Raw genomic sequence first — 26,800 nt, forward strand, 5'->3', positions numbered from 1 at the left:
GTAAAAACAATATGAAACGCCATATAAACCATGTAAGTGAAAAAACACTCCAACTAACTTCTACTTTCAACACACTACTGCGAAAACTTCAAAACTAGTTTCGTCTACGACCTCGTCAGTTGATGACAAACAAAAACTAAAAATGTGTGAAATTTTTGAAAAAACGCGCAGGTCGTGTAGTAACACACGAAAAGTAGCCGCTCGGAACCAGGTCTCTAGAACTGAAAACTACCCATACTCGATTTAAAAGTCTGGATAGAGAGGAGACAGCGTGTAGGTGATGATGCGTGTAGGTGATGATATGCAAGAGAACCATACTTACGCAGGAAGTGTTAAGGATTCTCCTCAACTGTAGCAGGAAGTTACCGTGGGAGGTTGTTGCTCACGTCAACCACATGATGTTACGTCTTCAATATTCTGGTTATGATCAGAAGTTTCGAAAAGAAGTAGTACGGTCGGCGTTGGCTGCCTACAACCGACTGGTGGAACTGGATGCGAATGGTGAGAAGCCGTTGTACAGGCCGAGGGAGTGGAAGGCATACGAACGGGCGCGAGAGAGAAGGAAGAGACGTGACAACTGGTTTAGAAAGGGTGGTTATGAAACAGTGATTTTCGGCCTGGTTCCCAGATTAAACGCAGGTACATGAGAGAGATCAAAGCCACAGAGTTTAAGATCAAAGTTGTTGAGCAATCTGGAACAACCCTTAAAGCCATGCTCCAAAAATCAGACCCTTTCAAACAGAGGCGATGCACCAATGCTGACTGCCTTCTCTGCTGGACTGACGGAAAGGGATCATGCCGAAGTACGGGTGTTACATATGAGTCGGTTTGCCGTGTTTGTAAATCGAAATATGTAAGAGAGACGTCCACAAGTGCGTATACTCGTGGTAGAGAACACTTCCATGCTTAAGAACGGCGAGAAGGGAGCTCTGTTCTGTGGGGACATTGTTGTGAAAGGCGTGGTGGAAATGAAGTGGGCTTTGTAATGAATGTAACGGGGGTTTTTCGTGACGATGCAATGTTGAGGCAGATAACGGAGTCTGTACTGATAAATAAGGTTGGAGAGGGCAAGTTAATCAATTCCAAAAGCGAGTGGAATTAAGGCAACGTCCATGGGGCAGTTGTGGCAATGTGACAGTTCTACAGACCTGGTTCCGAGCGGCTACTTTTCGTGTGTTACTACACGACGTGCGCGTTTTTTCAGAAATTTTTCAAATTTTTAGTTTTTGTTTGTCATCAACTGACGAGGTCGTAGACGAAACTAGTTTTAAGTTTTCGCAGTAGTGTGTTGAAAGTAGAAGTTAGTTGGAGTGTTTTTTTCACTTACATGGTTTATATGGCGTTAAGTAATACTTTCTTGGCTTCGGTCAGTATAATTTCACAAGATTCACAACGACAATATGAAACTGGTGCATGGAATAGCTATATATTTGAAATTTATTTTGTTATCTACACTGCAACAAAAAGGTCCTTCCTGCAGGAATTCGCCCTGCATAATTTAGCGAAAGCTATTTGCAATAATATCTCTGTATAAATGGCTTTGGGGTCTCCAACCAAAAACGCTATTTGCTGTTGGTCTCTACAAATCACAAGCAGTGAAAACTCTTTCATACGGTTATCAAATAATTACAATTTAACTCTAGATATGTGTTAATGGGACCCTTTCCGCATTTTGAAACACCTATGGTACCAACATTACGACTAGTAAAGATTTGATGAAAATAGAGAGATTAAGCAGCGTGCTTACGTGAAACGCCATTTTTCACCGTTGCCGGTTGCGTTTACCATGTACTTAAGATTTTTTTTCGCTTTTTCTCTCAGAGTAAAAGTTAATTGCCGGAAAAAGGGCATCAAAATTTTTCCTCATAAGTCACACAAGGGCACCTTCAAATCCAGCAAGGTTCACCCTATTTTACTTGAACGTGAAAGGGCAAGCTGATGTTTGCTGTTTCACGTAAACGCGGAGTTAAATCTCTACAATATATATGTCACGTTTACTGATTTATGAACTACTTTTAACTGAACACAACGAATATCTGAAATTCATATATCTGAATTGCGGTTATAGTAACGTATTTGTGCACGATCCTCTCAGTAAAGAGCACTATTTAAGCAATAGTGAAAATGAGACCTGAAAAAAATTCAGGCCTGTACGGAATTCGAACCACTGACCTCTGCGATACTAGCGCTCTACCAGTTGGAATTTTTTCAGGTCTGATTTTCACTATTGCTTAAATAGTGCTCTTTACTGCGAGGATCGTGCACAAATACTTTGAACTGATTAAGCTAGCCGAAGACCGTCAGGTTGAAGTCATGATTACTCCTCCAATTAATTTGCGTATTTCTTGATGGCACCAAGAATCTGAAAGGGAACAGCAAAACAAATGACTTTCTATCTGTGCTACATTTGGACTGTCTGTAATAGGGTTCACTGTCGACCAGTCTCAGACAAGGTTCAATGCTACATTTTATCCGCTTTTCTTTGAACTCCGCGTCAACGACGCTCCTTATGCATTTTTGTCTGTTTTTGTCTGCTAGCAAGTGCCGACTAAAATACCACATAAAATCTCTGCATTATTGAGCCATGCGAGGTTACATCATATAGACTAGGAAGCCCTGAACTTCCTATCGTTATCTAGTGTTTACTTGGCTCGAAATAATTTGTCAAGTCAAACCTATTTTTTGCTCGGACACAGGACAAACCTCCATTTCGTCGCTTCCACGTGTAGGACGTATCGCTAAAAAGGAAAAAGAAACACACGCACAAACAAGCTTTGAGAGGTTTCTCATTGGGTTTCAGTATACTGATCTCACCAGGTTATGACAGCTATTAGGAATGCCAGCTTCTGATAATTCTTGTTCATTCAACTGATAGAGAAGCTCCAGGTTATCAGCACCAAACTTTAAGAGGTTGCCTGTGAACTGAGGAAATCCGATTCTATCCATCATCTGCTCAACCGTTTTCGGTTTGGATTTCTATAAAAGAAAAATTAAAATAGTTGATGGCAAAGGAAACTATAAATAAAGGATTAAATTCATATTCAAATAAGTTTGATACCTTAGTATGATGTGATAAAATCAGGCGGTTAGGGTGTGATATAAGACGGTACAAAGTGACTTCAAAAATAGAAAATAAATCAACTAGGTTCTGCCGGATGAGCAGCGTGTTCACTTCTTTTCACAGAAAAGAACTTTTTTGACATAGAGGTTGAATTTTAGAGCAATAATTACAAATGTTAGTATTCATAAAACAGTCATATAAACTGTAAAAAATGACCTTCTTCACTTAAATTTTCCAAAAGAAAGCTCTTTACCTTGGCGGGTAATGGGGGTGGTTCCCTGGGCGCCTGAAAAAAAAAAGATCGTTAATTATTGTCCATCAAACATTCTTGCTCGTGCGCAATTGGTCTAAACGCATCACTTGACCGAATATGCCCTAGTTACTGAAAACTGGATAATATTTAGTATATAAACCCCTTCGGGCGGCTGGTATGTCGGCTGATAATGTGCGCGGCTGAGAGATTTTTCGAAAAATGAATATTTGGGCGAGAAGCCAAGCTTCGAGGGCAAATATGAAATTTTGAGGACAATCTCTCAGCCAAGGACATTATCAGCCGACATACCAGCAAGCCAGAGCGGGGTTTATTTATTTTACAACCATCCCATTAATTTTCACATCGCAATTAAACTGCGCGTAAACACAGTAAAAAAGCCAGTGGTGATCTGATGGCGAATGCGCGTGATTGACGCAAGCAAGCAAAAAAAAAACGAGTTTGGTTTCCTTCCATGTAAATAGGAGAACGGAAAAGTTGAAACTCTTGTGCTCACTATGTTTCTTTTTCACGGAAAAAATCGGAGGACAAATATCAACGTGGGCGGGGGTTATTGCGTGATAACTGCCCTGTGATTTTGCACCACGTGACGTAAAGTAACCAATAAAATCGCGCCAGAATTAATGGCTGGGTTATAATCGACAATATTCCCTTCTTGATATTCCTTAATTTTCAAACCTTACGTTCACTACGATAAAAGTCTTCGTTTGAAATGAAATTCAAGATGAGAGAACGTTAGACCCTTGACATGTTTTTCTCGAGCTTCTCGGAACAGATAATGTGCGCTGACAAATTTTGGAGGCTATTGTTCATTTACCCAACAAACTTTGAACGCTGAAAACTTGATGGGTGGGAGCGTTTAATCTCCCGTAAAACTCTGTGTAATAAAAATCCAGCAACACAGAAAGTTGTTTTCCGACACTGCAACATCAAACCTCATGAAAAAGTATCCTGATATAGCATAACCCGATCATCACCTCACACGGCCCTACTAAGAGAACAACTGAAACAAGCTTGGTTGAAGTAACTGGATAAAGGAGAAGTCAATAAGAACCCAACCTTTGTGACGTCCGTTTGAGGGGCCGAATGTCGTTTTGGGACAGCTGGAGGGATATTCTCACCATGGTGACCATGCCTGTATAAGGAGAGACAACCAAGTAAAATGTTTGTCACTGAAAATAAGAGATTTCAGCGAGAAAAGAATGGATGTTGAAATGAAAATCAGTGTGGTGGTGTACGGTATAAAATTAGAGTATCATAAAAAGCGTCAAAAGGACGAGTGGGCACGTTTTATTGTGCTCTGTGGTGACACTTTTGGCAAAACAACAGGATTGTTTAGCTATTTACTGATTTGCAAGATAGTAAATCCATACTTACTTTTCAGCCGAAGGCAACGAGTCTGAAATAGAACATCATTCATACAACCAATATTAGTATTAGTGTCTGCTGTTATTCAATCTAAACCATAAGTTGGTGTCGGTTCAAGAATTTCTAACATTAATATTTTCGAATAGGTCGAATACTTGGCAAAAAGGCTGACTAAATGAGGAGCTAATTGATCGGACTGACTGACTGTGTGACTGACTGTCTGATTCTGACTGTGTGATTGTGTGACTGACTGACTGAGTGGCTGACTGACTGACTGCCTGCCTGTGTGACTGACTGTCTGATTCTGACTGTGTGATTGTGTGACTGACTGACTGAGTGACTGACTGACTGACTGCCTGCCTGTGTGACTGTGTGACTTACTGACTAACTCACTGAATAACCGCCAATGACCTATTGACAACTACTACTGACTTGGTACTCAATGAGGACAGTTGGGCGAGCGACCGACTATTTACAGAATTTGTCACTGCCGCCACATTAACCATCGACAGCCTCTTGTGACCCAAGCTTAAATGGAGGCTATTTAAGTGACGTAATGCATAAAATATTTTATTTTATTTGTGTTAACAACCTTGTGGAGCGAGGCTTTTGCGCTGTGGTAACTGGGGCGTCTTCACTGACCCTCTTCTGTTGTCTGAAAGCAAAAGGAACTATATAATCTGTAATAACAAAGTTCTCACTATTCATCTCATTCTCTTTGCCGGTGAAGTTAGTACTCTGACAACAAAGGACCTGGCAGCTACGAAACTCGAGAAATAGTCTCCAACATTTTCAAAGCATTTCAGTAGAAAAGCAAAACACTCACTTTCTTCCAGATGAGCCACGCTAATGAGATCTATGGGAAATAAAGTAGCATTAGTTGCTTGACATCGTCTTACAACACTAGTGACCTAGTAACACATCCTGGCCAAACATCTTTTGGAAACCTTACAAAAACACTGCACGGTATATTTCGATTTTATGAAGAATTGCTGATCTTAAATCTAAAGATGTTCCAATTCCCCCCTCTTCTACGCAAGGGAAATAATCTTGGAAACAAAAGTAACAATTGCTTTACGATACCATAGTAACAATGTTAGACAGAAAAGGGAAAAGGATTGCACAGTGATGTGCGATTTGCATGTGCTTATACTCAAGTGATCCAGGAGGGTTGTTATATTTCCAAGAAACCGCTGTCTGACACCGATTACAAGAAATACGTGGGTTGTCACGCAGGGATTTTTCCTTATTCATCCTGATTCAATTCCGTTCAATTCGTAATCTCAACACATTGTTCTTCTTCTAACAAACGCACTATAACAAAACCGCTGTAAATTAATTGTTAATCATTACCAAAGGATTGTGAAGACATCTTTGTGTTTTTGTTGTCAGGAACCTTCACGTGCATCTCAATGCTGCCGAGAAACAGATACTTATGATCGTGAATTATAAAGTTAGGTCTAGCCTCCAATGCAACGTGTACAGTGATCAGATCCTTCTAAAGTCACATAAAGAACGTAGTCTTACTTGATTTCTCCAGTTTTCTCGCCAAGATGTGATAGTATGATGCCTTCGCATTTCTGTGGTATGACATTCACCATTGTTCTGAGAGCAATGCAGCACTCTCCTGTATATAAATTATTTTCCAAGAACTATCAGAAAACTAAGATTCTCTCCTTTAACTTACTGCTTGATCAAACGAGAGCGAGGTCGTTAGAGGACAATCTCAAAGTACGGGCTCGCCGAATTGACCGAGCAACAGTATGGTCATAATACAGGTAGACTGAGGCTTGAGAGGTTCTCGAAACGACGCAAGGGTCGAGTTTAAAACGCGGTCCTGAGTAGCCCAATGTGAAATTGCATGCCAAGCCGAGCCTTTACGCAGAAGTGATTCCAAGGGTGACTTTGTTCTCGTCCACAAAAAAACCTGGGAGAGCAACTTATAATTGAGCATTGAAAACAATACGGGATTGCTTTGGTTTTGCTTGGATGCATGCTGCGTTTGGTGCAAAAAGTTGTGCCTCCCTCTCAAACAATAAATACTAGAGCTAATTAACTCAAAACTAAATAGCCATCATCATTAAATTTGGAGAGTTACTCATTATCATGGACGATGAGTGTCACATATTTACAACAGCCCCATCTAGGGCTCGGATTTTTTCTAGAATCATATTTACCGTAAGATTCGTCGTTGTCCACGGACTTGATGGCCAGTAAGAGATACTGCTCCTCAATGAATTTGCGATCTGATATCATGGGATACAGCTGAGTGAAGAAACCAAGGTTTTAAACATCACGATTAACAAAGGTATCGAATCCGTATAACCATCAGAACGAATTGACGAATGAGAAAGTTAGAAGCGAGCTACTCACTGGAGGAATGACTTCCTTTCCCCACTCAGGGAAGACGTACGGTTTACTTGGATTGCATTTAAATGATGACTTTTTTCTTGAGTCAATCACACTGTTTTTTTCTGTCTTCACCATCTCTTTTAGAAAAAAAGGAAAGAAAAACGAAGACACAAGGAAAGAAAAAAACAAGGAATAAGTGATTAAAGAATCATACTGTGGACCTGGAAAATGTTTGGTACAACAACAATAGTCTGTTACAGAGTACAAACATTCTGATTGATATTTTTCGCCTTAAAAGAATTAATTTTCCTGCGTTGAAGATGGACAAGATTGTGATTCAGTTCCTCTGGTTTGTTTGGAAATTCTTGAACACGGATCCTTAATAATAATTCAACGCCTAACTTATATCATGATTAAAACAAATCTGTCGTTCCATAACGTGTCCTGACTAAATCAAGTTAATTTCCTCCCTTACCTTCCAAACACGACGAGTGAAATTCCACGTAATACTGTGTTCTGCTGGTGGTTTTGATCTGTGAGAGATGAAAAGGGTAAACTGAAACCACAATGCTGTTGTACATTCCTAAACACCTTCCCCACTCACAGCGTGTCAAATTCTTTTCAACTAACTCATCAATCCAGTCACAATCCCTCAATTCAGACCAATTGCACTCCGTCAAGCTTACGGCTTGTGGCCGAGTCTCCTTTCAGAAATTTGTGCGCCAAAACGAAGCTATTTACATTTGGTCGTGGACAACAGGTTTTTAACTACCTTTTCTACAGGGTTTATTGCAAAGAACAATTGGTTTTTAGTACTCCTATGACTAAGCCTTCAGTTCATAACTATAATAATGACCATTGTACTTGCCACTGGGCAGGATAGGTATTATTAACTATTTCTGCATTTTAAGGTTTTAGAGATTAGAACTGATCACTTACCATAGCGCCTATATTGAGAAATCTTACTACGCACTCTCCAGAAACGGGACTCTTTGGACTTTGATCTGGAGAAAAAACGAAGAAAATGATTCAAACATGTTAAAAGAAGGAAGGATATGGTCCGTGACATTGACTTCTGAAAATGCACTTCCATTAACTGAAGTTCTGCAACAACCGGGTGTTTACTCGAAAAAAAAATCTGGTCTAAAAATCAAATTGTTAGTTCGCGGCATTCCCCATAAATGTTTATAAATTATGGGTGACTGGTTGGAGTAAAACAGTATTTTCAGTAAATTTACTTTGAATTTTTAGGTTAGGTTATTTTAAGTCTCCACATGAAATTTCCAAGCAATGGTTTTTGTAACTTGTAAGTGCCTTTGTACATCGAAGCAATAACGTAAAAAATTACCTGGCGATACAGTGAATGGAAGGGACATGTCATATGTACAGAAAACAGGCCAGTGGTCACTTGATTTGATGTTGGCAGTACAACCTACATGATAAACAATCATGACTTTTTGTCTACAACCACTTTGAAAGATAATACTAAAGAGAGATGGCGCAGCCCTTAAAGCAATCGCATGTGTAATCTTATTGAAACGGGACCCTGGCGGAGGCAACAAACGCTTTAAAATAAATGCAAAACCTTTTTTTTCCCCCACACAAGTGCACTAAGGAGTCCTCATATCTTAACCGTAGATTTAGGAGGCACCAACAAAAAACCTCAGCAATGTGAAATTGGACGTTCGCTAAAATCGCACAAATCGAACCCAATCGGACTCAGTCCATTAGATTGTGTTGGACATAACCACTGCATAATACTTTTCTCCGAAATTACTGCGTTTACATAAAACACGTGTTGTAGTCCTGAGTATATTCGCAAGCCTCCAAGAATTTGCCATTTACCTTGAACTCCAAGTTAAAAAATCAAAAGGACGATTGAGTTCGATCACCCCTATTATGTGTGCATTCGATTTCCTGCGTTTGTTCAGCACAACTGAACTCTATTCACGCGGATTGTGATCGCTTGAGTTCGATTGAACAAAAAGGATGGGGGTGTATTCAGGGAATTTTAGACGCGGACTACATGCACCTACCATATGAAGTACAGCAAATCTTAGATTGTGGAAATGAATGCTTCAATACTCTGTCACACCAAGATGGTACATTAATCAACACCTGCAGTAAGACCATTGTTAGTGATTTGTCTCAGATCCGCAAACATTAGCATTAAGCGGTTGAAGTAGTAAGGCAAACATTAGCAGTAAGCAGTTGAAGTAGTAAGGCAAACATTACCCCTGATCTCTTGTTCTTCTGCCACGTGTATTCACCACTTCCTCTCTTGTATCTGTATGTTGGTGCAAAGGTAATCGCTTCTTCCTCTGAAATTTATAAAATTTCTCTCACAAATGAGAATTTGAACGAACGAATGGACAGGTGACCAAACCACTAGAAAAATCAGAAATATACATTTTTCGAAGAAGGCCTCGTGTATTTGTGGTATACAATATGATAATATATAAATATTAAGTAAACTTTAGGTAGGTTTAACGTACATTTCAAATCTTACCGAATCCAACAAAAACATTTTCTTTTTCTTTCTCTCTTTTTAACTGGTCGTGGTTCTTTAACTTGGCAAAATTTTTGGCTCCAACAGCGTTTAGTACTTCCTGCAAACAAGAAGTGCAGGTTGGAACGCACGAACATGTGTACTTTGGAAGCCGAAAAATACTACACTGTTATTCACAGTGCTCGATGATCACTTGTTCCAGTGGAAGTGACCTTCCTTTTCAAGAGCCTGAGTGGAAGTTATCAAAAATGGACTCCAACTTTGGCCACAGGGGTACAAAACATCCCGAATAAAATGTTCTTTGATTGATAATCATACTCCAGTGTATATCATAGGAGCACTAATTCCAATTTGCTTCTGATAGTTTAAGCTAAGACTGATAAGGTGTGACTATTATAACAAAGCAAGGTAGTCCTCAGGTAAATTTGAGCGATCTGACTGATTCTAACCATAGTTAGTAAAGGGGACTGGGTCCCCTCTACTAACTATGTTCTAACTTGGTCAGGATTTTGCCATACAGACCGTTTCCACGAAACGGTCATAAGTCCAAACTATGTACACTTGTTCGGGAGAGCCGGCAAATTAAAAACAAAAATGTTTGGTCGGAGTTCAATAAAATGACCCACTTGCTAACTTCGCTTGCTTGAGCCGTATTCAGGAATATTGACCCTCGGTCATTTTTGCACACACCTCGCTGCCCTAGGTCTGTACTGCCACGACCTTGGGCCAACATTCCCCACTGCGACCCTCACATTTAATTGATAACAAGTTATTATGGCTGCCTTGAAAATAAACTCGCACATTTCTGTAAAAGACCAGCAGACAGTCAACGAAACAAGACAACTTCTGTTCTTCATTGTTGTGAGTGGAAGTAACTTTTACAGCAAATACAGAACAGGGGGTCTCTTTGTTAGTTGTTGTTGTTGTTTTTTTTTTCACTTTGTAGTGTTGGATAGTGAAATAACCCAGGAGTGAAAGAGCAAGACGACAGCTTCTTTCCCTCACCTGAACTTCCATGTCTATTCTGTAATTAAGATCTCCAAACCAAAAGACATGATGGAACTGATGAGTGATATCAAATACACCTTTTTGACCCAGATTGAGCCCCTTGAGAATATCAAGAAAATTCTGATTCCGCCTACAATGAACACAAATAGGGCATTATAATTGTGACTTAGTTCTTATCAATTTGGTACAAGATGACACTGAGACACTTAACCACTTGAGAAACTTCCTCAAGAAAGACTTAGACTTAAAGAGCCGATTTTTGTAAGAGTGTGTAGTAATTATCAAATGCATACAGTAGCACTTTCGATGCTGTCCTCTCCCCTTGTCAAAATTGCCTCTTCAATTCAAGATAAAGGTTTGGTACAGTTACTAACACTGAGTAAAAGAGATCACTGGCCCACAAAATCACACAGACTCTGTTTAAAACAACCAAAAAGTCAATTGTCTTAAGTATTACTTTAATGGGTTGAAGGCTGTGCCAGGCTAAACAAAGTACAAGGAAAACCAAACGTTCCCTGCTAACAAAACTTCGTCAATATGCAGTTGAAAGAAAATTAGCCTATTACAGGGGTGCAGTTGGTAAAAAAAATCGAAATAGAAAACTGCGCGATAGTAGCGGCAGAACGAAAATGTCGGAGGTTTGGGGCGGGTCGTTCATCACGCGAGCTGACCCAAGCCTCTCTCGTTTTTCACTCCTCCGCTACTATATAGCACTCTTTTCTGCGCCGTTTACCATCGCGCTATGTTCTACCAATTGAAGTCAATGAACAACTGGAACAGGAGGAAGAAAAATCCACATGATGTCACATTCAATTCCTTTCACAAGGGAAGGTTTTCATTCTGTTAGTTGAAAGACCTTAAAAAGTCAAGGTCTAAGATCTAATGAAAATAAATGCACATAGGGGAAAAAAATGGTTTTATTTCTTCCTCACCTTAAAACCCTTGCAGGAGTACTTCTTGCTGCCAGATGACAATTGATGAAACACAAGGACACTGAACCCAGAGAGAAAGAAATACCTACTCCACCTTTGTTTCCTGTCAAAAATGAGATGATAAATTGATTAATGATGGAAACTTAATTATTTGAACAGACATTTCATTTAGTATCTTGCAGACACGCATAGAGGGTGAACGAATGGTTTTTCACAAGCAAAGGTTGAGTAATTTCAATCCAAGCGCGAGCTTAATTCGATTATCCTGATTTAGTATAAACTTCTTCTCAGCTCTGTAAATAGCGGTACTACTATTCACGTCCATTTCAGTAGATAATTGTTCGCTATGTCGTGTGTCATGTGCTACCTCAGATGTACTGTATGCCACAAAATACACCAGAGAAGACCATTAAAGCCTATAATCAAGCTACTGACACAACCCAAATTTTACATTGAATGAAAACATAAGAATCTTTAACTAAGTATAGATACATGTACATGCATCTAAAAAATCAATCACGGACTGTATCACAACCCTATGAAAACGATTATGGGTGATAGATAATGACAATGACTAAAGTTTACTTTCTCACCAAGAGCATTGGCTATGCCAGTCTTTACACTAGACTGTTGTAAATGAGATACCATGTTCTTCAGATCTTGATTAATAAATACAACCAGTCGAATACTCCATGATGAACACACAGCCAGCTAGAAGGAGAAGAAAAGCAAAACAAGCTCAGAAATTATGGCAGGGATACAATACCCTGTGTGATTTCAACCAATGCAATGTAGGGCTGAATAATGCATGATTAGCCTTTGAGAAGTTAAGAATCCTCTAACAATCCAGATTTCAAGAAAAACTTCCTCTTTCCTTTGTGTCATCTTATGCAATTCAGAATTCTACATAATCAATGAGTCCCTCCAAAAGAAGGTCAATCCCTCCAAAATAATGCCTTTAGATAATAATAAATTTTATTTTGAGCATACAGAAATAGATACTATTGCCAACAACAACACTTGGTGTACAAGCTGGTACAAAGACCTTTAAAAGAGACAACAATTTATTGGTCAGTAAGTCAAGGGGGGTGAAAGTGTCCTCATCCAACAGTGCTGCTGTATGTTCCATCTCATGGTTATCAGAGCAGAGAAAGACGGATGACATCAAACTGTGAGGGAAGTAATGATGATGAAACCCCTTAATTAGCAATGATGTCATGCTGAATGAGAAGCAAGTTTGGACTGCTGCAAAGGACCTCAACTGGTTGGGATCAAGAGTTGAAGCCCCTTCAATTTCCCTGCCGTGAGATGAGGCAGAGTCAACCAAGAGATTTATCTTCCACTCAAACTATAGGTACATCCTCAGATGAAATGAATCTGCATCAACTCTTGTACAAACCCCAGCCGACAGTACGTACCATATGGAATTCTTTGTTAGGATAGGCTCTTTTTAAGTTTTCTTTTATTCTGGAAATCCAGTCTTTTTCATTAACAGGACACTCCTAAAAAAAAGTAAGTTTCATGTCTCTTAATAAACAAGGCCTCATTGTAAAAGTTCATTTGAAGTATATGATCTCATCTGGACAACCAGAGATTATTATCACGAAGGAATTAATCAAGCAATATTTTCACAAGCCTGATTGAACGTTTTGGGTCCTTTTACCTGAGTTCCAATTGCATAGATATCATGAGGTAACAGAACCAAGGTGGTGTCCAACGTTTTTCCGTTACCTTGACATTTGAGCCAGGATTTGATATCACGAGGAGGATCTGCATTACCTGAAATATGAGGCATCATCAACTACTGTTTAACTAAATAACTCCTCCTAAATATAATTATTTAGCAGAAACAAAGACCTTGAGAAGATACTATGACACCAACAGCATGCCAGAGACTTAATATTCAGTTGGATGCTCTGAAGATCACGTAGTCTGTGCTAGCTGAGTTGTAATTCAGTCTATGTCCAGAATTTAAAAAAATGCAGTGTCTAAAACCCAGTCAAGTGAATGGTGTGAGTTATAGTGCCTTCAGAAATGGATCAGTTTGCTGATTTTTTGCCCCTAAACCAAACACCAGACTGCACAGCCTAGATTATTGAGGTTGGGTCAAAAACTAAACTTAACCTGAATAAATTGTTATAAACTCTATCCAGGTTAGGTTTTCTGTTAAAATAAGTTTTTTCTTGAAACTGCTTACATCAAAGTTTACAAATGCCTTACCCATGTTCCATGTCCCAATAAAGATTCTCACTTGGGTTTTCAATTCACTTTTAGAGTACTGATTCTTCATCTGCTGCACAAGTTGACAAAACAGCTCACGGGACTGCAAATGAAACAATGGAACAATTTGTCAGTACAGTGCATATGCTTTAAGAGCTTAGAAATAGTACAAACATTTGCTAAGCTCTTAGCATTACAGATGTTATACCATTCACAGCAATGTTGCTTAATAACGGACACAAAGGCATTTTTCAAAGGCAATTTTTTTTTGCTCTCTTCCTGCTCAAAACACCTTCTTGCATGTATATATAATATTTATTTATTTACAATGCCCCCAGTGCTTGTGAGCAATATGAAGCAAATCCTGTATTCTGATTGGCTACCTGAACCCAAATTGCTGGCTCAGGGTTGCCTGCCTTGATCCAGCCTGAGAAAAAGATTGCATGGAGTGGACTTTCCGAGTTTGTATTTTTTTACAATGTCGGGGATGGAGTTGCAAAAAAGGGAAGAACAAAGAAAACATTAAACACTCTCATAAGTTTATTTTTTTTGCTATATAATACATCCTTGATTGACCAAAGTTGTTCAGTCGAGGTGGCTAGATTTTAGCCTCCTTCTTTTTTATAAATACACATTCAAGCATCAAGGTAAGATGAAGTTTCAAAAACTTTCCAGCATATACTTTAAAGTATTAGAAAAAAAATAATAAAATTTTCAACAAGCTCTAAGACCTGTATTTTGTTTTTATTTCATAAAACCTAAAATCACAGTGCAGTGGCAGATCCAGACCTTAAGCTTAGGGAGGGGGTGTAAGTTTTTGTGTGTGTGTGTGTGGGGGGGGGGGGAGGGCAGGCCCCCTAGGCCCCTTCCCCTAGATCGACCACTGGATCATTCAGAAATGGCAATTAACAGCACGTGAATAAATATGAGAGAAAAAAGTTGAAAAGCAAAAAGTTGAAGACAGTGAGACAGGCAAGAATGTCATTAAAAAGAACAGAAAGGGTGATTATACTGTTTATATAGAACAACAAAGAATCCTAGACACGAAGAAAAAACAAAAAGGATAAAAGAAAAGTAAAAATAGACGCTCAAATTGTTACCTTGCCATCATCAAACTCATAGTCCTTGGAAGGTTTCAACTCAAGTTTTATTCTCAATCTCTTGATATCATCTTTTGATTTAACCAACTGAATTACTATACAAAAAGAGAATTGTTTTAGAAACTATTTTAACAACTATTCAAATACATGTTTTACAACTATCATAATATCATAACACTCCTGATTGCAAAATGTCAATTTTTTTACCATTACATAAATTGTACCTCTGCTTTGATCAGAAGAATTGTTTGCATCTATAACATCATTTGGATTCTTCAAGAAAGAAATCCGGCCTGAAATAAAGTTTCATCATGAGTGTATCTCATGCATATCTTTTCCATGAAAGCCCACTCACCCATAGCTTTCAGTTTGATAAGAACACTCTGGGTTGAAGTTCTATTCATTTGGTAATCACTCCCAACAGGACATAGTATTACTAGGTTCCACCATTACAGCATGGTAACAGCTATATGCTTTTTTAATTTAAAAAAAAAAACAAAACAAAACAAAAAACAGAGGTCTTGCCTTTTGTGGTTTACAGGGGTTTTCACATGTTTGTGAGTGCAACAAGTAGAATGACTTGCCAATTTTTTGTTGTTTAACTATATATTAATACATGTATAGCTTGGTCCCAGACTTAACAGCATTTTTTTCTTAATTTACTCAAATGGTCTGCCCGGAGCCATGACAAACACTTCCGTTGAAATGTTTGCAGATGATACTAAAGTTTTCTGCATTGGAAATACTATTGATGAAGTCTTATCTAAGATACAGAAAGAAATCGTCGACTTAAACAAATGGGCTAAGGATAACTTCATGACTATTCATCCTGCAAAAACTGAACTAATGTTGCTATCTAAATCAAAATTCATAGGACCCTTACAGAAAAATTCATTTGTTTAGGGCAAAATGAGTTGTTGTTTGTTTCCAAAGCTACATGTTTAGAGATTCTTATCAATAATAAACTCTCTTAGCTTGGTCACCACATGTAAAATCTTTGAGCAAACATTTTTCAGCAAGAGTGAAGAAACTCAAACACTTAAAAGGACTCAACAATCGCACCTTAGAGTCAATTTATTTTGAAGGTATCATTCCAAGTATTACGTATTCAATTGGACTATGGGGATCTTCAAAGTCACTTCACACCCTAGAGGACATTCACGTTGGAGCTGCGAGATTTATTTTTAACCTAAAGAAATCTACTCCCAACACTGAAGTCCTGGCAGTGACAAAATGGAAGTCCTTATCATACATCTACAAAAAGAGGATTGCAACTATATCTTATCAGGCAAATTTTACAATAGAGCTCCAGCTGGTATAAGCTCTCTATTTATTAAACACTCTCCGTTGAGAAATCTAAGGGACAGTCTGAAACTATACGTGCAATGCCCTAAAAGTGAGTTCCGTCAATTTTCCTTCTCTCATCATGCGTCCATTCTATGAAATAACTAATACTCATGTACTTTAACAGCAAATCAAACATTGTTTCTTTTAAATCTTCTCTTAAAGCAAAAACTGACATTTTAGACAAAATAACATTTAATGGTTTACAGGGAATAAATAAAGACATTGTAAATTACATATATTAATGTTATTTTACTATTTTTATTTATTTTTATTCATTTTTAACACTACAGTCAATTATGTTACTGGGCATTACATCTTTTCTTACTTACCATAAATTCACAAGTTTGTTATTATTATTATTTAAATTTTGTAGATACACTTTAGTTTATAGGTCCACATCAGCTTTTTAGCTGCCTTTTATCGACCTCCGTGACAAATAAAGTATGTAAAAACTATGTATGTATGTATGTATGTATACATAACGTACATGAAATATACTAATTTTACCAATGAAATTAAAGAATGCAACTTTTCAAAAAATAACTGCATGCACATCTTGGGAAGAATAAAAAAGTGCAACACAAGTTTTTTTTCTTGTAATCTTTTGGTAAAGGAGAAAATATGTTCCATATTGAGACATTATTTTTCATTGGTGTAGGTGAACTAACAGATGGCAAACTAATAATGGGGCTTAACCTCCAATTAACACATTTACCTTCAGCAAAATTTACCAGGATGTACACTTTGTTTTTAAAACTTGAGGACGCCATTCCCTGTGTAAGAACCTAGATTGATATTAATAGTAAAATATAGGTGATAATGGTGTTTGCTCTTACTTGTGGTTAGTTTTGTCATTCACAGTTTGTCTCTGACTGTACAAAACACTGAGAGCCTGAAAGCTGAATAAGCACTTTCACAGGTTCCCTTATTACTAAACTCAGCTGTACAACAGTTATACAGCAAAGGAACCCACAGATGAAAACTGGACCTTAAATAATGGTGAAAATGGAGCCTACTGGCATCACTTATTAAAGTCTCCAAACCGGTATATGTATAATAATACAATATAAATACTATACGTAATAGATGCTAAACCTAAATGCTGACATTTTTATTCTGACTTAGTTCATATTTACTCTACTTTGAGCCCTATATATGTAGAATTTCTCAGTCTCCTCTTCAGCATTCCAATCAACTTCTCGCTTAAACAAGACAAACACAGCCAATAAACAAGAGGAAAAAAAATGAATTTTTTTCTGTTATTTCTGAATAACATTTAATAATCAAGCAAAGATAATTAAAAGAAGTCTTAAGAGACTAACCTCAAAGATACGGGTTCGGCGCTCAGGTTCCTGCTTTTCTTCTTCCTGGTTAATACTGGCCACTTCTTTCAAGGCATTGATAGCCTGTGGAAAAATTGATGTGATAACCACGTTGTAAATTGGCCAAGTCCCACTTTTTCAAAGGTTGGGTAATACTATCCACTGGATAAAACTCTCTCTAGTGGATAATGCTATACGTTTTGTCATCACTTATCTGCCAAATAGCAAATTTATCCATTGGATAGCGCTATCCACCCTTTATACAACTGGGCCAAGGAATTAATGTGATCCGGGGTTTAGATATAAGGACTGGAATATTTATTACAAAATAATATTTACAACAACGCTATGACCACACAAATTAGTTTGGGTAACAGCAGCAAGTGAATGAATGCACAGCAGTACAACATTAATCCAACATTATTAGTTTTTTTTTAAGCAAAGTCTTTCATTGAAATTATTTTCTTTAAGCTTCTGGTGATCCAAATTGGCCTTACTATAAGACTCTTCCTGGTATAAATCGACTGCATACATTTAGGAGTGTAGTACATCTATAATTATGTGAAATCTTCTAGCCTATGCATAGCTGCACCCTTCCCCTGTGGAGAAACAGAAGGAAGGTAGGCTCTGTTTCTCCACAAGGGGAAGGTGCGGCTACATGTAGGCCGTAAATATTCTGTAGAAAGTACACCAAATTACAAATTAACTCTCACAGTCTTACACTTGATGAAACTTTTACTACTCATCTGACATTGCAGGATCCCTTGATCCACAGACACACTCTGTCTCATTGTCTTGAATAAGACAGCCTTATGGAATAGTACAGACTCACCTGTGCTTGTAACGATTTTGCACCTGCAATGCTTTCTGCTAGTAGATCCATCATTAACTTGAAAGTTGGCTCCTCCTATTAAAGACAAGACAGTTAAGTCACTGTAGAGCACAAATGCAATGCACTTCTAACCAGAACATAAAGATCTCAGATTGAAGAAATTTTTGAGACTCAAATTACATGTAGGAAAAGAAAATGTTCATGTTTTCAGATATCAACAATTTACTTTGCAACAACATTAATAAAAAACCCATTTGAAATTTAAAAAAAAACATTGATTTTCATGTATGGGGTCATTCCCATACAGTGTAATTCATGTTAGCATTAATATTCCTGGACAATTCTAGGGATTTTGACTGATATTTTTTTCCTCATTTTTATTAGTTCCCATAAGCAGATACTCAGAAGGGAATCTCTTAAGCCTCTGAACCCTTGAAGTTTGTCAACATTAACATATTTTATCATTTGGAAGGATGGACAGTGAAAATTACTTACTTTCGCTGAATGTTCTGGAAGCGAGCATCTCTGTACCAAAGCAATGAGTTAGAAAAAATAATTACATTTAATGCGGTGCTAGGCATTCAGCAATTTACACCTTCAACAACAATAACTGTGTTACCACAATCAAATCTGCACCCCTTAAAATTGTGGGATGGGGTATGTACAAATAGAATATATTTTTTAAAAAGTCAAAAACTACTAGCTAGTAACAGTCATTTCTGCGTTCAAATATCTGTTACTTTCTGGGACATCTGAGTTTGAGATCAATAAAATTCTTAAAATTAGAGAACTGATAATGTCGTTCCCTAGCAGTCAGTTGTACACAGGGTACGTGTACCAGTTAATCTACCAATTGAGCTAACTGCCTCCCTGTTAGCTCAATTGGTAGAGCGCTGGACTGTTGTGCGGGAGGTCGTGAGTTCAAATCCGGCCGGACCAACACTCGGGGTCTTTAACTAACTGAGAAGAAAGTGCTGCCTTTGTAATAATATCTGCAAATGATTAGACTTTCTAGTCTTCTCGGATAGGGACGATAAATGGAGGTCCCATCTCCTGCGGGGTTGGGGTAGGAGACGTTAATTTCCCTCACATGAGATTACTGTGTGATGGATGTCCTCCCCGGGGAGGGATGGGTGGGTAAAAAAGGGGTTAGGTGTCAATTGGACTAAAAGTTCTGTTCCTTTCTCTTGCCATTCCTGTGGCGAACAAATTAAACTGAAACTTAAACTTAAACTAATCCCAATTCTTATGTCATAGAAGCAAATAAAACTACAGGTCAACCAATAGTTCTGAATCACACACAATAATTATTAATATGGTTATTATAAAATTTTTTCCATGGCAATACTCTTTTTTCTAGTCCTTTTGAACCTGATTTAGCTTGGAAATTTAAACCCAGATGTAGAAGTGAACCAAGCACATTTCCAAAATTGATGGATTATGCCACGAAGGTATCATGGCAAAGGATAGCAAAAAAATCCTTTAGAATCAGGGAGGCCGGAACATACATGTAGTTAACTGCCAGGGTAACAAAATGGGAAAGCTCAATATCTGTAGTCAACCGTCATGAGTTATCAAGAATCAACAACTAATATAACAAAAAAAATGAACGCATCAACTCAAGAAAATTTTGTAAAGTGCTTAACATGAGCATCAATTTATAAAATGTTACAAACGAATGTACCAGCTTATGTTGGTCTCCAAGACCAAAAACATTCTGCAACATGTTCACTCTGGTCAAGAAAAACTGCAATTCTCTGTGTAAAAAATAATAATTACTTATCCATTACAAAAAATTGTGTTCTAATGTTTTCATTAGAAGCACTCCCAAAATTACTGGTATCAGATTTCCAACCTTGACAACGGCCAGGAGACTTTCAGTAAATAATCAAACATGTAGTTTGAATTCATTTCTAGCATTTTGTTAAGAAACAATAACATCATAAGGAGGCAGTGTGGCTGAGTGGTTAGAGTTTCGGACTTGTAATCTGCCACTCCAGGGTTTGAGTCCCACCCTGACCACTGTGTTTGTTTCACGGTAGCCCCGAGTTCGGATCCTTGGCCATGCTTGTAAATATCCAACTGGTTTGCCTCTGGCCAGTTGGGGTTCTTAATGATGTTCTTAATGATGTTATGTTCAATTTAGACCACTTGTTTCATTTGTTTGCAAGGACCACAATGGAAACTACTGGTTCACCAGTAATTGTGTAATCCTATAAAAAGACTTTTTTTTTTCTTTTTTTTTTTTTTTTTCTATCAGTGACAGTACTTGCATTTTACCTTGATTCAATTTTTTCCCTGCCAAACATATTACATAAACCAACTTACGCAATCAGATTAGTTGAGCTTCTAGCAAGCAACTGTTGCATTTCTTCCAAATCCTGTTTTCCTCTAACAGCTGCCTCCATGTCCTTTCTTATTCCGTTTCCAAGATACAGGCCGAGAGCAGGTCCAAATCCTTCACCTGACCTAATAAGATTTGCAATGATAATCAAATAGAAATACCCTTGCCAAGAAATGATGTCTAACTACTAACATTGAATGTAAGGATCAACTTAAATCATCATTTGTTATAACTCTTAGACTAATACTTTTAACTTAAGTTCTAATATCTAATCAGATACAACGAATACATGAAGTTCATATAATGACCTTCATGTATTGAACTGCGGTTATAGATACGTATGATGCACGATCCTCGCAGTAGAGAGCGCTATTTATGCAATAGCAAATATATCATCACAGTTTTATTACGAATCAACTTAACGGCCTGCTCCCAGTTGGCTTGTTAGCTCAATTGGTAGAGCACTGCACTAGTATCGCAGAGGTCAGTGGTTCGAATCCCATACAGGCCTGATTTTTTTCAGGTCTGATTTTCGCTATTGCATAAATAGCGCTCTCTACTGTGAGGATTGTACATCATACGTAATATCTAATCATCACAAATTGTTAGCTCTGTTCTCAAGGTCCTTATTCTTTACTCAGTGCTCCAGGAGCGTGAAGAAGGAACCCTGGTGTATAGATTGCCTCTGTCCCAGTAAAGAAGACAATTCAATCAACATCACTGACTTGATGCTCCATTTGGATCTTATACATCTTATGCATCTCATGCATGCAAGAGACAAAACATATATGCACCGCTATATCTTCATATTTGATAAAAATAAGAGGTCTCTAGGAAGTGAGGTACACGTATGTTAAAGTTATTCAACTGCAATTGAAAGTACCTTCCTGAATCTAACTGATCTACATTGGGCATAAACTGGGAGGGAAACTCATATTCATTTCCAATCTGTTTCCCATCTGGCTCATCAAGATCATCATCTTCATCGTCTGAAATAAGTCAAACATATTGAGTTAAAGCTTTAATGACAATCTTAAAATCAATTGACATGAAAGTCGAAAAGGCAAATATTCCATCTTTTACAGCAAACCATAGAAATTGTGCACCATGCCGTGATTGTTAATTGATATGTCACTTATTAAATGGCCTTGTATCATCTTGCATATCAAATTACTTAGAGTTTTCTCAGGTTAAATGCTTGGAACCAATAACATGAGAAGTGGACAAAGTCAAACCAAGTCAATAATTCATTAGGGTATTTTTAAGTTGTGATCTTCTACAATATAGGACAGACAATACCTTTATCAAAGGTAATAACTACTTATTATTACAGATGGTAGTTTTACCAGAGTCATCATCAATAACATCTTTATCCTCTAGCACAGCAGGGTGCCGTAACTCGCATGGCAGACCCATATTTCCCTGACTGTAAAATGTCACCAGGTCTTCTAACTTGCTGAAACCTTGAAGAGACACCCCAGGAACTGCCTGCAATGAAAACAAGTTACATTCATATTTTGAACCAAATGTGTGATTGCTTGCATCTGGTTACTAGAAATGCATCATCGATGCAACCTGTAATGCTCTCCCTTAGATTTTTTTGCCAACAATATTAATTTATCTTACACATTGTAAAATTGTTTGAAGGGTACTAATTGAACAAAATAACATCCATTTGACTTGTGGCTGCCTCCCGGTTAGCTCAATTGGTTAGAGTGCTGGACTGTTGTGCAGGAGGTTGAGGGTTCGAGCCCTGGCCGGACCAACACTCAAGGTCTTAAAATGACTGAGGAGAATGTGCTACCTTTCTATAATGTCAAGAAACAGATTGACATTCTAGTCTTCTCAGATAAGGATGAATAAACCATAGGTCCTGTGTCTCCTGCATCTATTAAGTAGGAGTAGGAGGGTAGGAGGCATCTTCAAATAAGTTTCCTTTGATTGGTGATTGTAAACTGCTGAAAGTGTTGTGATGCGCCTTTGAATATTGTATAGAAAAGGCGCAACAGAAGTAATAAATATTCTTATTATTACCATTGCATATTTGCCCTTAATCATTATCTGTTTATCAAAGCTCACAAACTTTTTCCTTAGGAAACTGCTTGGGTCTCTGAACAGAGAAGGTTTATGGACATCTACCTTATGACATCTTTGTGGCAAATGAAGGTTGTTGATTATGAGAGTTTGAAATCCCCTGAGACATCAGTTTTTAAACAGTAAATAAAGTTGTATCCAGAACAATAGAAACAAACCACACAAACTAAATCATAGAGCTTATGTTGCCACAACATTATGCATAAAATGTAACCATTTATTTGTTATTAGTAAAGGTCAGTAAACAGATATCCAAAAGCCTATTCAGTGATAAATGCAGACTTGTATATTAAATGTTTTTTTGTAAACTTGACTTATATAATTATGATAAAGTAGAGACAGATAGAGATAGATGATTTATCAATAACTTAATTTTAGTGCATAAAAAACCCCTTGAATTCTGATTAGTTCACAACTGCTAAAGATAGGAATAGCAGTTGCTTAGACTTAAGATAAATCAATCCCTACAAAAATAAAAATCTTCAATATGATATGCATGAGGTAAAATAAGATCCTTGAATGCCTAAATTAATACTAATGTTCATAATTGCTTGAAAAGTCAGCTAAATACAACCTAGAAGAACCTTAAACTGGGTCCTGTTACTAACTGACAATACTGGCACATTAAATTAAAAATTTAGGTGCTTCTCTGCTTTCTAAAGCTCTGGGGAATTTAGCAATCCATTCTAAGTCCTGCACTAGAGCTCAGCTGGTTGATTGTCTCCTGAAGTTCCTGCAGCATAGCTGGGTTATCTAGGGCGTTAGTTGATATCCTTTGAGGGGTGCAGAAGTATTCCTGCTACCCCTTACTCATTGCATTCCTGCTTAACACATTTTAAACTCCCAAACCCATCAACTAGAGCTGAGCCAACTTTTGATATTCATCACGCAATACAAAATAACATTTAATTATATATGGACTGTTACGAGGATCGAATTATTTTTACTGAATCTGTCACGCAATCCCAGACTTTTCTAGAATTATCTATAATCTATAATATTCCAGAAACTTCTTTCATGTGACTCAGCAGTTTCCAAAAATAGTACAACTTGTAATACGCTATAAATAGTAACAGAACATTCTAGATAACTAAAGTAAACGTATAAAAGCTGGCTTGTGAGAAGTACAAAAGGAGATTTGCCCGAGGGCATACCCTCGTGGCCGGCTGACTGAAGTTGTGGAAGCTATGATGTGACAAGGCTATGACCTTTTGACCTTGCGATATCTGGAGAGAGGAAAGAGATGAGAAATACGATAGTCGAGAGAGGAAGAAGATAGAGAATACAGAGTTTACTATGGAGTCCTCTGCAAGAGTTTGTGTACACGGAAAGAAAGCCATGAATCAAGAAAGCCAAGCGCTGTTGTTTTCAGTCGGTGGAAGTTGGAATTAGAGGTTGATCAAGACGATGAACACTTCTACGGCATAAAGGATTGTAAGCCTGCTTTATGAACTGCTTAACTTAATCTCTAACCTAAGTAGATTAAACAATGTAAAACTAATCAAATAATGGTTAAAATGGGTAACTGCTTGTTGTTACATTTTTGTTGCGTGCCGTATATCATACTCGGGAGTCTATTTTCATATATGCTTTGTTAGCGGACATTTGTTGGTCATTCATGCACGTAACAGGACATTAACACAGAGTATAATAAACATCATAAATTAGAGAAGAAGTTCTGTCTAATGAATGTCTTCTTTCTCACTAAGAAACGTACATGATCATGGCACACTTTATTATCTACTGACCTGCATGTAAAAGTTGCCATTGCTTTCTTCTCTCAAAATTCTATAATGATGAATTCTGCCCTCGTGCCTATTAAAAGATACAACCCATCAGCTTATCTTTAAAAAAAAGAGTTGAGTATAAAATATTACACTAGATTTCCCTATCACAATTCCTCATGCAGTTTTTTCCTTTCTAAAAAGCATTATTCCTTATTAATTTGTTGCAAAAATTCCCTTTAGTTTGTACATTATAAAAGAAAGCACCTATCTTATTTATTGGCATATAACTAACACTTTGGAATCAGCTGTACACATATAATAGGGATACAAAGTGTGATGTTAGATTTATAATTCCCTTGAAGTGGCTGGTCTCTCCAATATGCAACATGCAGTCAAGAACATGTAAGGAGTTATCAGTCAATTCACTGTAACAGTTTTTTTTCAATTCACTTCAGTTTTGCTGTGATGGCATTTAAGCTGCAACATTCAAACAGTGTTCATTAAGTGTGATTGATTAGTCACCCTGCGTTTGGTAATTTGGTTGTCATAACCCTATACACCCTAACATCACTATGAATTGCTGGACAACAAATAAAGAGTGTGATGATGTTGACCTATTAGGAGTTAATATAGATTCCAAACTCTGTTTTGACAAGCATATTTCATCTATTTGTAGCAAGGTTAACAAACAATTATCAGTTGTGAAAAGATTTAAGCATCTTATCGGTGATAATATCAAGCAAAGGTTATATAATGCCTTTATTTTACCTGCTCTTAATTATTGTGGTGAACATTTGGCACTTTTGTAGTAAATGTTGTAAAGACAAATTGGAACAACTCAATAAGCAGGCTTTAAGGGCAGTTCTGAATAGTAATCTTGACTATGAAACTTTACTTAGAATAATGGGGTCTGTGAATCTTGAATCTTCTTTTATTCAGAACATGCTAGTCACTACGTATAAGACTCTTTATGAAATTGCTCCACCATATCTCGAATCACTACTGGAAGAACGAAAAATGGCGTATAACCTCAGAGGTACCCTAAAATTCAGTCTACCAAGAGTTACTACAAGCTCCTATGGATTACAATTGTTCAGATATGCTGCTCCTCAAGCATGGAATACGCTGCCTGATAACATAAGAACTTCTGAATCTCTCACTGCTTTTAAATGCGCTATTCGTAATATTACTGTGTAGATGAGACTAAAGACAATGATATATATGCATGTAATTTTTATATGTATACATATTTTTTCTTATTTTGCTGTATTTCTTAAATGTTAATTATACTTGGAGATACTAGCTCTCTTGAACTATCCTAAATCCGGGTTTAAATAAAGCTATATGTATGTATATGCATGTATGAATATTTTCCATACATTTTCTAGGGTGTTAACAAGGAGAATTCGTTTTACAATCAAGAGTGTCTTTAATTTGTGATCATTTCGTTTACTCTCGTGACCTAAAAGTTTGATTCAAGGGTAATATAAAGAGTACTTAGATACTGATCACTCTTTGGGTCAAAGAGTCAAAGTTCTCAAACAGGTTTGGAAAGATTTCCATATAACGCCATATATTAATTATGCATTCCATTTCATAAAGACTAAATATAAAGGTTTCTTTTCGACACTCCATGCATAATTAACGTATGGGGTTATATATGGAAATCTTGCCAAAATCGATTATAGTTGGTTATGCAGGCTATTCGATGAGCAGATCTAGAGCTCCTGTCAATAATGATGTATTTTAAGTCGATCCTGTTCAGCGCTGTAATGGTCGAGGTTCTCTCATTCTTTTTAATCTAAAAAAATCTTTAGGTCAGGTAATGGATCTTCGTTTCGATTATCAGGAATGTTACCAAATAATTAGTACAATTATCGATTTGTTACTTCCTGCAGTGATGTAACAGCGGTTTGTAAGACTTGCCACACATTTAACATAAAATGTGACTTCCAACATCCAAAGATACTTACAATAGAGACAAGACGTGTACATTCGCAATGCTTTCACTGTCTCGTATAAGAAAAGAACCATTTTCCCCTGTGCTCAACAACAATTCCTCTGCACGAATCCTACTAAAGTCTGGTTGGTGCCAAGGAAATGACATCAGAAAGGCAGCAATGGTGCGATCTCACTTCCTGTTAGCTACTGTTGGACCTCTAAGCCTCAAGGCAATAATATCGACTATGCCATAAAATCAATTTACGGGGTTTGTTTGCACTTAATCAATATTTGAATTCCTAACATTGCACTTCCTCTTTGAAACTACGGCGTCTACCCAGCGTTCAAGTGGAACGAGACTCAAGAGATGAC

General features: G+C 37.4%; 1 protein-coding gene across 2 annotated transcripts; it reads right to left on the minus strand.

Annotated features, from left to right (window-relative positions):
* Nucleotides 1-1,419: 1,419 nt before the first annotated feature.
* On the minus strand, nucleotides 1,420-26,791 carry LOC111330862 (phosphatidylinositol 3,4,5-trisphosphate 5-phosphatase 2). 2 transcript variants are annotated; one of them, XM_022935828.2, is made up of 35 exons: nucleotides 26,461-26,789; nucleotides 24,509-24,575; nucleotides 22,013-22,154; nucleotides 21,550-21,655; nucleotides 20,651-20,791; nucleotides 20,007-20,079; nucleotides 18,818-18,847; nucleotides 18,323-18,397; nucleotides 17,491-17,574; nucleotides 16,884-16,953; nucleotides 15,046-15,114; nucleotides 14,822-14,916; nucleotides 13,722-13,824; nucleotides 13,165-13,280; nucleotides 12,920-13,003; nucleotides 12,095-12,212; nucleotides 11,502-11,604; nucleotides 10,567-10,699; nucleotides 9,562-9,661; nucleotides 9,288-9,373; nucleotides 9,089-9,170; nucleotides 8,401-8,484; nucleotides 7,992-8,056; nucleotides 7,528-7,585; nucleotides 7,074-7,189; nucleotides 6,878-6,965; nucleotides 6,228-6,327; nucleotides 6,054-6,115; nucleotides 5,527-5,556; nucleotides 5,293-5,355; nucleotides 4,710-4,731; nucleotides 4,392-4,467; nucleotides 3,315-3,347; nucleotides 2,815-2,976; nucleotides 1,420-2,362 (listed from the first exon to the last, which is right to left on the minus strand). In XM_022935828.2, exons 1-35 carry the CDS (start codon nucleotides 26,592-26,594, stop codon nucleotides 2,330-2,332), a joined length of 3,003 nt encoding a protein of 1,000 aa, XP_022791563.2. In that variant the 5' UTR covers nucleotides 26,595-26,789; the 3' UTR covers nucleotides 1,420-2,329. The 2 variants fall into 2 exon arrangements, with proteins under 2 accessions (XP_022791563.2, XP_088583569.1); XM_088727443.1 differs by lacking the exons at nucleotides 1,420-2,362; nucleotides 2,815-2,976; nucleotides 3,315-3,347; nucleotides 4,392-4,467 and having other exon boundaries at nucleotides 4,726-4,790; nucleotides 26,461-26,791.
* Nucleotides 26,792-26,800: the final 9 nt, after the last annotated feature.

Source organism: Stylophora pistillata, chromosome 7 (assembly GCF_964205215.1).
Source record: "Stylophora pistillata chromosome 7, jaStyPist1.2, whole genome shotgun sequence".
NCBI classification, from domain to species: Eukaryota; Metazoa; Cnidaria; class Anthozoa; order Scleractinia; family Pocilloporidae; genus Stylophora; species Stylophora pistillata.

Coding starts and splice junctions, on each gene's coding strand:
- LOC111330862 (XM_022935828.2), bottom strand. CDS start 26,594: ATGTCATTTCCTTGGCACCAACCAGACTTTAGTAGGATTCGTGCAGAG. Junction 14,917..15,045: donor TTCTTCTGATCAAAGCAGAG/GTACAATTTATG, acceptor CTTTTTGTATAG/TAATTCAGTTGGTTAAATCA. Junction 13,281..13,721: donor TATTGGGACATGGAACATGG/GTAAGGCATTTG, acceptor CTCATATTTCAG/GTAATGCAGATCCTCCTCGT.